Consider the following 14,983-nt stretch of genomic DNA (forward strand, 5'->3'; position numbering starts at 1 on the left):
CACGAGGCCTTCCCTGACCACCGGGCCTAGAACCGCGGCGTCCCGCCCTCCTCCTGGCACAGCCTGGCCCTCCTCCCTGCTCACTGGGCTTCTCCATCGTACACAGCACCTACTAATTACAAGATTTGCCTGTTTCCTTGACTCACTGTCTGTCTCTTCCCACCAGAATGTAAACTCGAGGAAACAGGTGTGTCCCTCTTGTTTACTGCTGAGCCCAGTGCCTAGAAGCGAGCCTGGCACCCAGGAGGGCAAGGAAGGTGCCTGGGGCACACCAGGAGAGGGGCTGCCACACTCCGCAGGGGCCAACGGCTCTCCAACTGGCACCTGCCCTGGGAACAGGCCACTGAGGCAGGGAAGAGGGCCAGAGGGTCCCGCCTGGCCCATCGGCTCCTAAAGTAGTTGCCTTACACACCCAGGTGGCGACACGAAGACATTGAGGAGGTGCAGGCCCAGGCAGATGGAAGGGAAGGAAGGAGAGGGGCCACAGGAAGCCGGATTCTCCCCAGATGGATACACTCAGAGAGGGTCCAGGTCCCGGTCATCCTAACTTGGCCTTTGCTGAACGCTGTATTTTACCCTTTTGTTTTTTACTTTTGAATAAGGAACTTACACACTGATAAATATTAACAAAAATTTCACTAACATAATACAAGGGTACAAAATCTGCACTACAAATGCGTTTACATACACAGGTGACCCTTGAACAACATGGGGTTCAGGGTCACCCGCTGCCCTCAGCATCTGAAATCCACATGTAACAAATTGGCACTCTGCATACAGTCTCCCAACCAGCCGTCCCTTGAACTGCATGCATCAGCTGAAAAAAATCCGCATATACATGAACCCATACAGTTCAGACCGATATTGTTCAAGGGTCAACTCTACTGTGAAATAATTACCACAGTGTATTTAACTAAAATCCATCTCTCATATTGCTACAATAAAAAGAATAAAGGAAAAACTCTTCTGCCTGTGATAACTCTTAGCATATAGTCCCTTAACAATTTCCCTCTATACCCTCATGATGTATGTCACATCCCTAGTACTTGTACCTGGAAGTTCGTACCTTTTGACAACCTCCCTTCAATGCCCTCTACCCCTAACCCCTTCCTCTGGTAACCACAAGTCTGCTTTCTTCTTCGGAGTATTTTTGAAGATTCCACGTACTCTCTGAGATCATACAGTATTTGTCTTTCTCTGTCTTATTTCACTTAGCATAATGCCTTCAAATCCCATCCATATTGTCACAAGTGGTAGGATTCATTCTTTTTTTTATGGCGGAGTAAAAATAATAATGTTCCGTTGTATACATACACACCACAGTTTCTTCATTCATCCACACTTCGGTTGTTTCCATATTTTCATTACTGTAAATAATGTTGCAATGAACATGGGGGTGCAGATCTCTTTGCGAATTAGTGTTTTCATTACCTTTGGATGTAGCCCCAGAAGTGGACCTGCTGGATGATGGAACAGTTCTGCTTACTGCTTTCCACAGAGGCCGCGCCAAGCTACATTCCCCCCACCAGTGCACACGGTTCCCTTTCTTCCACATCCACGTCAGCATGTTACCCCTTGTCCTTTTGATGAGAGCCATTCTCACAGGCGGGAAGCGGTATCTCATCATGGTTAAATGTGCCTTTTTTCTAATGATTAGCGATGTTGAGCATCTTCTCATATATCTGCTGGCCTTTCATATCCTTTTTTGTAGAAATGTCTATTTGGGAACTTTCCCCACTTTTAAATTGGGGTATTTGTTTCTTTGCTGTTGAGTTGTATGAGGTCTCTGTATGTTTTGGGTATTAACCCCTTATCAGGTATATGGTTTGCAAATATTTTTTCCCAGTCTGTCGGTCATTTTTTCACTCTGTGGATTGTTTCTTCTGCTTTTTTTGTGTGATGCAGTACCATTTATTTTGTTGCTTGTGCTTTAGGTGTCATATCCAAAAAATCACCTAGACCCATGTCAAGGAGCTTTGTTCTTCTGTGTTACGCTAGGAATTTCATGTCTTACATTTAAGTCTCTAATCCATTTCGGTTCACTTTTGTGGTGAGACATGGGTCCAGTTTCATTCTTTTACATGTGGGTATTATTCCAGCACCTTTTATTAAAAAACGTCTTCCCTCCACTGAGTATTCTTGGCTCCCTTGTGAAATACCAGTTGACTGTATGTGCTTTGGGTATACTTTTGGGCTCTCAATTCTGTTCCATCAGTCTGTGTGTCTAATTTAATGCCAGTACGACACTGTTTTGATGACTGTAGCATTACACTACAGCTTGAAATCATGAAGTGCACTACTTCTTGCTTTGTTCTTTCAGGGATTTCTTTGGCTATTCTGGGTCGTCTGTGGTTCCACATAAATGTTAAGAGCGTTTTTGCACTTCTGTAAAAAATGCCATTAGAATCTTGATAGGGATTGCACTGAATCTACAAGCTGCTTTTGGCAGTATTGACATTTTCCCAATACAAGGATGAACAAATGTAGGTTTACAGTTGTACTACAAATAAGTAATATAATTAATAAGTAATAACAAGAATAAACTGTGTTTCACATACTCACAACTGTAAACCAACTTCTGAACCCCATATTAATTCTTTCAATCCATGAACACAGGATACCTTTCCATTTATTTGTGTCTTCTTCAATTTGTTTTATCAATGTATTGTAGTCTCCAGCACAGAGATCTTTCCCCTCCTTAAATTACATTTATTCCTTAGTATTTTACTAATTTTCTTTCTTTTTCAGAAATTTCACTGTTAGTGTGCCGCCTTCTGTTTTTAATGCGCTCTTTTGTACTTGCTAATTATTTTGGGAGGAAAGCTATAAGCCACGTTTTCCTACAACACTGCTACTGATGTTGTTGTTTCTCCCTTTTCTGCCCTTTCCTCCACCCCGTCTCACTTCCTCTCTGGTGATAAAGAGAGTGCTAGGAAATTGTCCAAAGCAGCCTAGAGCCTGCATGCTGGACTGCACAGACTGCTACAAGCTGGTAATTCTATTTCCAGATGAAAAGAAAAGCCAGCCTGTTTGGACTCAGCCCCAAGTGGGCGCTGTCATTACAGCTGTTTTCCACCGTGACAGCAGAGCCAAGGACCAAGGGGCCTGTGCTGCTCGCCTGGCTCAGGCTAGACCAGGGCCCTAAACACACCTGACAGCCTGAAGGCCCATGGCCCACGCCCGGTCAGCTCCCAGCACAGCCCGGGAATCACCAGAAAAACCGAGTTCACCAGCCCTGGCCGCCTCAATGAGCAGAGCCTGCCGTCTGCACCTAAAGATCATGTACATTCCATCCCACAAGGCCTCCCAGGCCTCCCACTGGAAGTGCTAAGTACAAGAGCCCTCAAGCTCTCCTCTCACTTCTACACAAGGCGAAGGCAAAAGCCTTTATATCATCAAAACTTAACTCAAACGAAAGAACACAAGCATACCACCCCTCTTGGGCAAAGCGCTGAGGGAGCTCCTCTTTAAATTTAATCCATCTCCCCGCAAACCCCGGCTCCCTGAACTGTTGGTGGGGGGTCAGGGGGAGGTAATCTTGGACCTCTGCTGTGAACCCAGACAGAAAGAAGGCAGAAAGAACAGCCCTGCTCTTGCTGCATAAGTCTGAACAAGAAAATACCTCCTCCCCAGAGAAGATCCAAGTCTTGACTTGCCCTAACGGGGCTTCTGTTGCTTTCGACGCGCAACGGTTTACCTCTGGGCGATGCGTACTGGGAGAGGCACTTCTGAACGCCACACTCACCTGGTCCAGGGTCTTGCAGCAGTCCACCAGCACACCCACCGGCTGCGTGTCCTGCAAGCTCTCCTTCAACTCCTTCAGCTCCAGGTCAGAGGGACCAAGACTCTCATCCTACCAGAGAGGAGAGAAGGTTTGCCACTGCCACAGGAGAGTCAACACAGGAGGCGCAGCCTCCCCCAGACTCTCAGAACCCTGGCCGACTCACCGGGGCCTGGGGAGGCAGGGCCTCAATGCTGGCAGCATGGGAGGAGATGGGCAGGATGTTGAGCTCATCATCGATGACAAGACACTTCTTACAAGAGGCCAGAGAAAGAATAAATCTGAGGAACAAAACCACCATAATGAAGTGCTGTGGGGGGACAGAGCCAATGCCTACACAACCAAGGCATCATTTTTCTTCAGGAAAATCACCAAGTCTCCGAGGAAGCCAGAGAAAGCCAGAAGCCAGCTGGAGAGCAATGTGAGGAGGTTCCGAGCCTCCTCTCCAGGGCACCTGACCACACTTTACACAGCACAGGAGGAAACCGAGGACCCTCCGGAGAAACTAATGACGAGCATTCCTGCGGTGCACGGCCGCCCCCGTTCCCAGAGCCCCGCAGCGCTCCCCACACTCTCCGAGGCTCACCCTCACTCCGCGGTGTCTCAGGCCGCCCTTAGGTGGGGAGCTCCAAGCCCACCCCTCCCACACACTCACCCATCACACAGGGAAACATACAAATGGACTTACCTTCTGTCACAAGGAAGAAAAAAATAAAGAAAAGGGAGAACGGGGAAACTCCCTTTAAAAAAATAACAAACATCCTTGCATGTAGAGAAACATGTGTTCGCCTATGAAATTAAGACTCCCACAAAAACAAGAAAAAGGCCTCATGTGCTACTTTCCCAGGCTTCGGTTCTGCCTGGGAGCACACGGTAACTTCCTGGCCTACTCCTACGAAGTTAAAGTCTCAGAGACGGTTAAAATTCAAAAGGCCCCAGGGTCCACCGAGGTCAGGGCTTCTAAACCTCAGCACTGCTGACACTTCAGACCAGATCACTCTTTGTTGAAAAGGCAGTATTGTGCTTTTTAAGCTGTTCAGCAGCATCCCTGGCCTCTACCCACTAGATGCTAAGAGCACCCTCTACCAAACGCCCTCTCCCCCAAGTCATGACATCTGAAATGACCGCAGACACTGCCAAACACCCCTGGGGAAAACGGCTCCTGCAGAGAACTACTGGTCTAGGCCACCGTTTCTTCAGGTGATCCACAGGCTGCTCACTGGTGTTCCCTAGAAAAGGGGACTTCGGCCAAATAAATTTGGGAAACCATCAATTAAACAGGTCTCCGCTGCTGCAAGACTTTTAGAGGCCACGACAAGCTAATGTGACGCTTCATAAAGGAAAACCAGTACCAGCGTTTCCCAGACACATGGGACCACAAAGCCCTTTTGTAATAAGGTCTCTCTTAAAATACTAGTGGTCTGCAAAACACATTTTGGGAACAGTGACCCAGACCTGACAAATGACCGCTTTGACAGATGAGCACGCTAAGCGCCAGAGAGGGAGAGCGCCTGGCGTGGTCAGGGCCAGAGGCAAGGCCGAATCCAGCCTCCGGGCCCCAGCTTCCCACTTGCTTTTACTGCTTCCAGTTGTTTCACGGCGGCTGCTGTCAGAAACCTCCCCGTTCTGGACTCCTGTACTCCCTTCCTTCAGACAGATAGGAGCACAGCTCTCAGCTGGGTCCAAGACAAAAGTATTCCTCCTACTGTGTCTCCCCACATCTAAGGGACTGAGCAATGTACTACAGACCTACCTCTCATTAAATCTTCCCACCACATCCTGATGGGCCTCAGTCCTGTATCTCGAATGCACGTCCTGAAAGAGACAACATCCATTAGCACAGGCATCCGTGGAGGGAGGAGGCCCAGGGCCCAAAGGTGAAGAAGTTCTACCAAGAGACTCTGGGATGAAGGAGGCACCAGCGACACTGCTGGGAACAAACTCCACTTCTCTGTAACCTGCTGCGCTAAACTGGCCAAACCCTACCTGCTGGAACTGGGCTGGAACAAGTACAATGTTTCTTATTACAGCAAACTTCCCCTCACCTCACCTTTGACTTTTCCCACATTTTATCCAGCATCACAAAGTGTATTCATTCATTCAGTAAAATGCACAAACCAACAATGCCAGACATGCTGGGCAGACGCAGCTGTTTAATACCCTGTTCTCATGAAGCTTCAAGTCTCATGATTACAGGGAGACAAATGAGTAAAGAGATGCAAGTGCTGGCAAACACTACAAATGCAAAACAGGGCGCAATGACAGCAGTGGGGGCAGGGGACTGCTTACGTGGGGTAGTGAGGGAAGGCTCTCGTGGGGTGATAAGCACGCAGCCAGGTAAGAGAGGGAGAAAAAACAAACCGACTGCTATGAGCATGAAGTCATTTGTTCACTCACAAATATTTAATGAGTGCCTAGTAAAGACCAGGCACTCTTCCAGGATCTGGGAATACAGCAGTCAAGAAAACTAAGTCCCTGCTCTTATGAAGTTTAAAGACTAGCACAGGAAGTATAAAATGCTTTAAAGAAAAATAAAGCAGGTTGAAGGAGTGACAGACAAAACCAGTTATTCTCAACTGGGCGTGACACAAGATCACGCTGAGGAGGTGGTATTTGAGCAGGGACTTAAAACACAGCGAGGAGGCGAACCATGCAGATATTCACACAGGAGCAGCAGGTGCAAAAGCCCTGAGGCGAGAGTGCTGGGCATGCCCGAGGACTTTCAAGGAGGCCAGAGGGGCTGCAGTGACAAGAGGAGTGGTGGTGAGTAGAAGCAGGTACTAAGATTTTACCAAAGTCCACTTCACCAGGTGAATGCAGCTCACAAAACCCTGAGGCCAATCCTAACACCATTCTGCGCAGCTGAGCAGTGAACAGGACCCAAACCTGCTGCTCAGAACACCCACGTGGCATCCAATGCAACATGCCTACTCCTAACCACGTCCTCAGCTTTGGGAGAAAGCTACCCCTCCCAGAGTGGAAGTTCTTGTAAACGTGGGAGTGGAAGGAGCAAACGGTCTTTCGTTAGCCGTTAGGATAAGGGCCAGTGCGGAACTCTGCGCACGGCCCCTTTCTTGCAATACAGGAATTTAGGCAGTGGCACCGCTTTCTGCAAACACTATTTCAGAAATGTAACTGCAAAACAGGTGCATCATATCTGAATCTCACTGGTGTAGAATTTGCAAATGTCTGGCAACAAATGCAAAATTCAGAGCCTTGTAGGCACACCCAAGGCCACTGAGATTTCTCCGCAGTGGCTTTCTCACCGGCTGCAAAGAGCTCCCAGCCCAGAAATTGTGCTGACTGCTCACTGGAGTTGCTCAACAGGAATTCTTCAAAGTGGTCTACGGTAAAAACACAGACTGACTTGAACCCTCCACAGTTAAGTTAAAAAACAGGCACTTACCATGGCCATCGTGTACAGCTGCTTGAGTGAATTCATGGTCCGTAGGAGGATAACCACCAGCCCACCACCTTCCACTGTTTCTACTGTCCTGGCCAGCAAGTTTGGAGTCAAAGCTTCGAAATCCTGGAAGGAGGAGGTCGTTGAAAGGGCTGGTCTTGCCAAGAGTTCCCACAGGGAAGCTTAACCAAGGGCCAGGGGATAAAGCAAAAGGAGGGCTTCAGAGTACAAACTCAAGGCTCTACCCCTCACCTGACTCACCAGACAGGGAAGGACGGGGACACACACACACACACACACACACACACACACCACACCCCCCAGCCCCCTAACACAGGGGTACCACAGCTGACTCACCAGACAGGGAAGGACGGGGACACACACCCACACCCACATCCCCCGCCCCCTAAAACAGGGGTACCACAGAAGAAAGCCCAGCCCGTGAGAACTGGTGTACCTGGCCTGGTTTCACATGTCAAAAGTGTTTCTAATAATCTCTGATAACACTGTATTTGGACAGAAGTCCTCCAATCTTCATTGATTCACACTTGAATTTCAAAAGCACCTCACATTCATTTTGAGATGTTTATAGTTGGAAACTGACAAAACCCAGCTGCACCACCTGGGGGAGCCGCTGCCCCAACGAGCCACCATCAGTGGCTCCTTCCACAGCTCAAATTGACAGCTCTCCCGGCCGGCAGCAGGCAGGGGAGAGGAGGCAAAGTGCGTTTTCCTGGCCTCCCAGGTGGCCATGCAAGGTGGTCTCCAAATGCAGGAAAAAAATTAGAACTCCTATTCATGATTTTCCCCCTCACTTCTTAATTCACATTTTGTAGGTATGTTTTATAATGTATATAATCACAATATACATGTAGATCATACCAAAATGTGGAGATGTGTGCTTAAATGCCTTCTTTTTTGTGAATCAGAATGAAACAAAGCCACCAGAGCTCAAAACAAAGGAAAAAGTGAAACGTAGTCTATTAACTTGCCAGGCAAAAGAGTAAGTACCAGTGAAGAACTTTACCGGGGTCGTTCTCTGAGCTGGAAAGGTGAGGGGTTTTAAGGACTAGAAGGGGGATGGGGAAACTGGTGGCGGTGGTTATGCTGATCAAGCACTCGGGACAGGACATGTGAGTGCAAGGTCTGCGCCCACTTGGTTACAGCAAGTCCAACTGCTCATCTGCCACCAGTCTTCAGTTAGTTCCAATAAAGATCTGGGGTCCTAAAGGCACATGGAGTCCATGGTGCTTTCTTTATGAGCTTTAGCTAGTTAGAACCAGTTGCGACAGATCATCACTGCAGTTCTGGTATCTCCAGACAAGTGCCACTTTAAGGAGAAAATTTCCATTTTGCATGGGATGAATTATTGAGTTTCCTCTGGAAGGTGGCCGAGCACTCCATTGACGGTGCTGGCGGGGGGGGTGGGGGGCACCGTGTGAACCTTCTCTCCTTACTGTGCACTGTTCCCACGGGGAACCACGCAGCCCAGGCAGCCCCTCGGTGCCGGCTGCAGTCACGGGCTAGAGGACGTCACCCACCTGGAGGACACACATGCCGAAGGTGTTGCCCAGGATCTTGTGAGTCTCGTTGTAGTAGCAGTAGCGAATGTTTGTGGCGGCGACAAAGAGTTCAAAGGGGTCATCTTGCTTTATGTTCAGCGTTCCATTCTTTATTTTTTTCTGCAGCTGACGCATTCTTTTCTTCCGGTGACTGCAATCACCCCCCATCCCATGATAGCCAGTTAACCATAGGGGCTGAAGGGTTGGGGGCAGGGGCTACGCACAATGATCACCGACTTAGACCCTCAGAGCCAGGAAGGAACTTGGAGATTGTGGGGCTGACCTCCTCCTTTCAGAGGCGGAGGAAACCAGAGCGGCCCCGGAGCAGAGTGGTGAAGAAGATGGTCGTCAGAGGTCGACAGAGGAAGGTCTGGGTGCGAACGCTGCTATTTTGCTCTGTCACTTCAGCAGACACTTCACTTTAAAAGAAGAGCAATGAAATTACCTAAACCTCTTACTGGCCAGAGGCAGAGCCTGAACCAGCCTCAGTGGCCTCACTCCCTCAGTCTTTTACAGAAAAGAGAGAACAAGAAAGTATCAGAATTAAGGATCACGGCTGATCAAACTTTTACCATGGCTCTCTAACTGAGTAGCTAGAACCAAGGTCTTCCCTCTGGGCCTCCACTTCGTCATCTGTGAAACAAGACAGTTGAAAGAGCGGATTTCCATGGTCCCTCTGATGACCCATGCCTTTGCCCATGACTTAGAAGAAACTATCAGCTTTAACCTGATGCCCTGCGACATCAGGAAAGAGATGGAAGAGCTACAAAAGGCACAGAGAGATTTTTAAAGGTACCATCAGGTGGGTTAAGTTCAAAAGGCAAACCTTCCTAGAACATTGTGGGCTGCCTAATTCCACACCCATCTGACACTGACCAGCTGAACAGCCACGAGAATCACAAGCTCCAGAAACTTACAATTCTGCTGACAGGCAACAGGCCTTATTCTCAATCTGTACTGAAGATGCTTACCTGCCCAAGAATGAAAGAATACATACAAGAAAATTCACCCAAAAGTCTAGCTTCTTTCAGGCAGAATAAGTCTCTTTAAGACCAAAGGAGATAAACTAATCAAATTTAGCCTTTGGACTAAGAAACATTAAAATAACCTTAGAGCTTGTTAACAATACATTCAACTCAACAAATATTAGCTAAGCACCCAGCACAAACATGCCAGATCACCTGAAAACATGAAAATACAAAGACAAACAGGAGAGGCCTCCTAAATAAGTGAACTTACCACCTGGAAGTTAAAACAATGCCAGTATGCAAAGGGGTATGCCCAGAGAGAGCAAGAACATGGGGTGACAGGCACTGTAAGAGGGGGCAAGTGCTAAAGGGGCGGAGGAGCCGTGAGGTGGGACTGAGGGACTGAGAACAAGCTTCCGGAAGAAGACAGGCCCTGAGAGGCGAGGAGAACTCAGTGGGTGACGACAGAGGTGGGGAGCGGCATCCAGAGCAGAGGCAGCAGGTGTGAAGGCAGGACACTTCACCGCGCCAGAGAGCAGTCAGAGCTGGAGATACGATTTCAGAGTCGGCGTCAGAGACGAACACATTGGGGGACAGTGGAGGAGCAGAAGCCCAAAGACAGAACCACACGAGCTAGCTGGGCTTAGCACAGTAATAAGGTCAATGGCAAGGGAAGAACTCAGATGGTTTGAGTAAGTGATGTAGAGGCCAAGCAAGGGGAGCATTTCTGAGGTTATGTACCAAGTGGCAGCACCCTACACTCCAGGCTCCTCTAGACACAGAGTTGTAGGTAGAACTGCCAAGTTTCAACTGGGTGACCAATCCCACCTCTCCTGGCCCAGGAGTGGGTGACTTCCCACAAGAATTTGGAAGAAAGACTGATTCCCATGTAGCTAGACCCGAAACATGTAAAACTCAAGCGCTGTTTCTGCAGTGGGGACAACAGAAAACAGAAAGCTGAGGTACAGTGGGAAAACCTAGAGCACACACGCCGAGATGTGTGGAGGAGCAGGCACTGGGAGCATCGGCACCCTGGCTCTGCCTGCAGAAGCAGAGCTTAAGCCTCATCCCCAGAGGGGGCACAGGTTACCCCCTACACTTCACCAAACTCCCCTTGTGCCTAAGCGTGTCATGCCGGAGGTCCGTTATTTACAACTACAAACCTTAAGCTCACAGCTTCAAAAAAGTAGGACAAGCCCACTGTCAAATACAGCAGTAAACTAGCGAAGAAAGAGCTCTGAAAAGGAGGAAGAAAAGAGGGAGAAAAGTTCTCGCACTGGGCATTAGGTCATCAGCTATCTCCATGAGCACAGTTCGGTCACAATGTTAGAAGTAGGAGCCAGACAGCACAGGGTGGCCAGGAAGAGCAAAAGGCTTCCATTTCAAGATGTCTGGCAATAAGAATGAGGGAAAATGCTGACCTGAGGGATAAGGGAGGTGTGTAGCTGATGTGGAAGGGAAAGAGCAGAGCACGTGTAACAGGAGAACAGAAAAAACTTTAAAGGGGTATGGAACGTCCCTCAGAGGAAAGAAGGTAAAGGTCCTGAAAGCAGTTTGAGAAGGGATCCAGAGTAGATTAAGGGGTTTCTTTAGAGCCCTAGCTCAGTTGGTTGGAGCATCACCCCATGAACGGAAAGGTCACAGGTTCGATTACCGGTCGGGGCACATACCCAGGTGTGGGTTTGATCCCCAGTCAGGGTAACTACAAGAAAGCAACCAATCGATGTTTCTCTCTCACACTGATGTTTCTCTCTCCCTCTTACTTTCTCTCTCTCCCTCTCCCCCCACCAAAAGCAATTTAAAAATGTCCTTGGGTGAGAATAAAAAAAAAAAAAAAAAGAAAAGAAAAACATGGCATGAGTTATAGCCTCCCCAGAAACAAACGGAAAAGAAAAGAGAGAATAAAAACATGAAGTAAATTTGAGGTGAGAAAGGGTAATTAAAGGGGCTGGCATTCAATCGGCTTAGGAAAGTAGAAAGAAAAGAAAGCAAGAAATGGCCCTGGGAACTTAAAGAGCACGAAAATGATTTGAAATTTATTGTCAGGGATGAAGGAAAGACACCAACTCTAGTACTTTCTCTATTTGGTAACGTCCTGAGACAGCACCTCCGCTAACAATCTCAGGAAAACTACGTCAAGGAATCATTTCCTGGCACTTAACCAACCGGCAGGAATGGTAAGTAGCACGGGCCGCTCCAAGGGCCAAGCTTACCTGCTAAACCCCAGCTCTTTCTTGTAACACCACAGCACTGAAGGCCGAGCCCTCACAGTTGCTTTGGACAACATGTGATGAAGTATGACCACCTGCCAAAGAAAAAAGTCAGAATCTCAGGGCCAAGAGACCTTTGAGACTACCACGCCCAAGACCTCATTTGACAGATGTGGAAACCAAACCGAGGGCCAGAGAAGGGCCCAAGGTCACAAGGCAAGCGGTGCTCAAATTGGAATTGGAAGCCAGGTCACATACACATAACCTTGTGCTCAGCCCACCACCCCAGGCATCAAGAGCTGTTAACCTGACTGCTAATAGCTCTACATACAGAATATTTATCACCTACAGAGAAAACAAAGGAAGATTCCCCTCTAGGCATTTTACTTAAAAGATGCCAATCAAGGGACCTTAATGTCATGGCGTGCTAAAACCCAAGAGGGCCTTTGACATGCTGGTGGACTGTCTGGGACAGGATACAGTCTGTCAGGAAGCATGCACCAGGTCTTACCTGATCCTTTCCTCGATCTCCAACCACAACAAAGAGAGACCTCTGCCGCTCAGCTACCCCATTCTCTATGAGAATCCGGATTCGGTTATCTACTTTCTTCCGATGCATGGTGAAATAGTATCACTGAACAGAAAGAAAGGAAACATGCTGGACATACACACCAGATTCTGGGTGAGGAACATTAACTGCTGCCTCCTACGGGGCTAGGGACTGACCTAGGTACATTAACAGGCATCATCTTAACCCTCGAACAGTTTATTAGGGAAGACGTCACACTAATTTATAAAATTAGGAAACTGAGGCTCGGGGAGGAGAAGAAATTGTTCCCTGAACATGGCAACGCAACAGGAAAGCTGTAATTCACACCTTTATGGATAAGTATTTTAAAAAATCAGAAACATTGTTCAAAAAAAAATAGAATGATTGTCCTGGTCGGGTGGCTCAGTTGTTTGGAGCTTCATCCCATACACCAAAGGCTGCGGGTTCAATCCCAGGTTGGGGCACATACAGGACGCAACTAATCAATGTTTTTCTCTCTCATTCTCTCCCTTCTTCTCTCTCTAATATCAATAAACATATCCTTGGGTGAGAATTAAAAAAATAAATAAAAATTTCTAAACTAGAATGATTAAACTATATAATGTTATATCTATGGGATTATAAGACAGTTTTCAATAAAACTGTATCAAAATCATTTTTAAAATACCTAAGGATATGGGTATAGATGTTTCAGAGAATAACATGGAGGAATTAAATACAATACCATTTTTTGTGCATATATACAATACATAGAAAAAGAAAAAGACTGGACAAAAACACAGAAATATATTGGATTGGCCAAAAAGTTCATTTGGTTTTTTCTGTAAGATGGCTCCAGTAGCACTTAACTGTCTTTAACTTCCTTCAAAACAATTTTGTTAGATTGTACTGTGACACCTGTCATATCGTTGTGCATTTAAAAATACTTACCAAAATTGGTGAATTTTTGTGTAGCCATTTGACCATTGAAGATGGAAGAAAATATGCAACATTTTTGGCATATTACGTTTATTTCAAGAAAGGTAAAAATGCAACTGAAACACAAAAAAAGATTTGTGCAGTCTATAGAGAAGGTGCTAAGACTGATGGAAAATGTCAAAAGTGGTTTGTGAAGTTTCATGCTTGAGATTTCTGGCTGGACAATGCTCCAGGGTCAGGCAGACCAGTTGAAGTTGATAATCATCAAATCGAGACATTAATTGAGAACAATCTATGTTATACCAAGCGGGAAGTGACATTCAAAATATCCAAGTCAATAAAGTTTTTGATGAAAATAAAAAATATGTCTTTTATTTTATGGAAAAAACCATACAGACTTTTTTGGCCAATCCAGTAGTTATTTCTGGATTGTGAGGTTGCAGGTGATTCTTTCTTTGTTCTTTGGGAGGTGGGGGCGGGGTTGCTTTTTAAAAATTCACATGCTTTACTAACAAAGGCAGGATGGAAAAAAAATCAATGATCACTATGATGAAATGAGTTCAACTGTTCCTCCACGGGAGGGAAAAACCAGAAAAAACTCAAAACTTGTTGCAATCACATATAATACTGCATCATTACCATAATACACCAAAGAAACATCAGCTATGTTACTATAAAATAAAATGTAAAAAAGGTTACTGAGAAGAGATCAAGATTCTCTAACACTGATGTTTCTCTCTCCCTCTCAATTTCTCTCTCTTCCTCTCTCTTCCCGCACCACCCCCCCCCCCAGAGCAATTTAAGAATGTCCTTGGGTGAGAATAAAAAAGAAAAAAGAAAAACATGGCATGAGTTATAGCCTCCCCAGAAACAAACGGGAAGGAAAAGAGAGAATGAAAACGTGAAGTAAATTTGAGGTAAGAAAGGGTAATTAAAGGGGCTGGTATTCATTCTATTTAAAATAGAATCATTAAACTATATAATGTTATATCCATGGGATTATAAGACAGTTTTCAATAAAACTGTATCAAAATCATTTTTAAAATACCTAAGGATATGGGTATAGATGTTTCAGAGAATAACATGGAGAGATTAAATACAATACCGTTTTTTGTGCATATATACAATACACAGAGAAAGAAAAAGACTGGACAAAAACACAGAAATATATTGGATTGGCCAAAAAGTTCATTTGGTTTTTTCTGTAAGAAAAAATCATTCTAAATATCTAATAATGCTCATTATTAGATGCTCATTATTAATGCTAATAATGAGCATCTAATAATGCTCATTAATTGAAACTTAACCATGCCTTAACTGTCCTTCTAAACCTCCAAAAAGGGAGTTTGTAAACAATTAGCAGTTGTATTTTTCCATGAACTCTACGTCAAAATCAGTGGTTCCTATTTCATAAGGAAAGGAACAAGTATCGCAAGAAAGAAAAGCTACAGAGACAGGACTTACTCTCAAGTCTGCCTGACTCCAAAGCCTGAGGTCTTTCCAGTTTTTTCCAACCTGCCCGTCTGGTCGGCTGTGCTGCGGACCGCATAAAGACCCCGTAATAATCAATTAATAATTAACTATCGGGACT

At 46.1% G+C, this 14,983-nt stretch overlaps 1 protein-coding gene across 1 annotated transcript in view; it reads right to left on the bottom strand.

Annotated features, from left to right (window-relative positions):
- The window catches only part of NAT10 (N-acetyltransferase 10), a 39,129-nt gene that overhangs the window by 23,262 nt on the left and 884 nt on the right, over positions 1 to 14,983 (bottom strand). The window contains exons 2-8 of the mRNA XM_054585928.1: positions 12,436 to 12,558; positions 11,928 to 12,019; positions 8,726 to 8,897; positions 7,188 to 7,310; positions 5,535 to 5,596; positions 3,948 to 4,062; positions 3,746 to 3,853 (exon numbers count right to left, since the gene is read on the bottom strand). Of these exons, the coding sequence (XP_054441903.1) occupies positions 3,746 to 3,853; positions 3,948 to 4,062; positions 5,535 to 5,596; positions 7,188 to 7,310; positions 8,726 to 8,897; positions 11,928 to 12,019; positions 12,436 to 12,543 (780 nt within the window). The 5' untranslated portion in view covers positions 12,544 to 12,558. The remainder of the gene's footprint in view (positions 1 to 3,745; positions 3,854 to 3,947; positions 4,063 to 5,534; positions 5,597 to 7,187; positions 7,311 to 8,725; positions 8,898 to 11,927; positions 12,020 to 12,435; positions 12,559 to 14,983) is intronic.

Source organism: Pteronotus mesoamericanus, unplaced genomic scaffold, assembly GCF_021234165.1.
Source record: "Pteronotus mesoamericanus isolate MK-2021 breed Mesoamerican mustached bat unplaced genomic scaffold, CSHL_Meso_final contig_90, whole genome shotgun sequence".
NCBI lineage: Eukaryota > Metazoa > Chordata > Mammalia > Chiroptera > Mormoopidae > Pteronotus > Pteronotus mesoamericanus.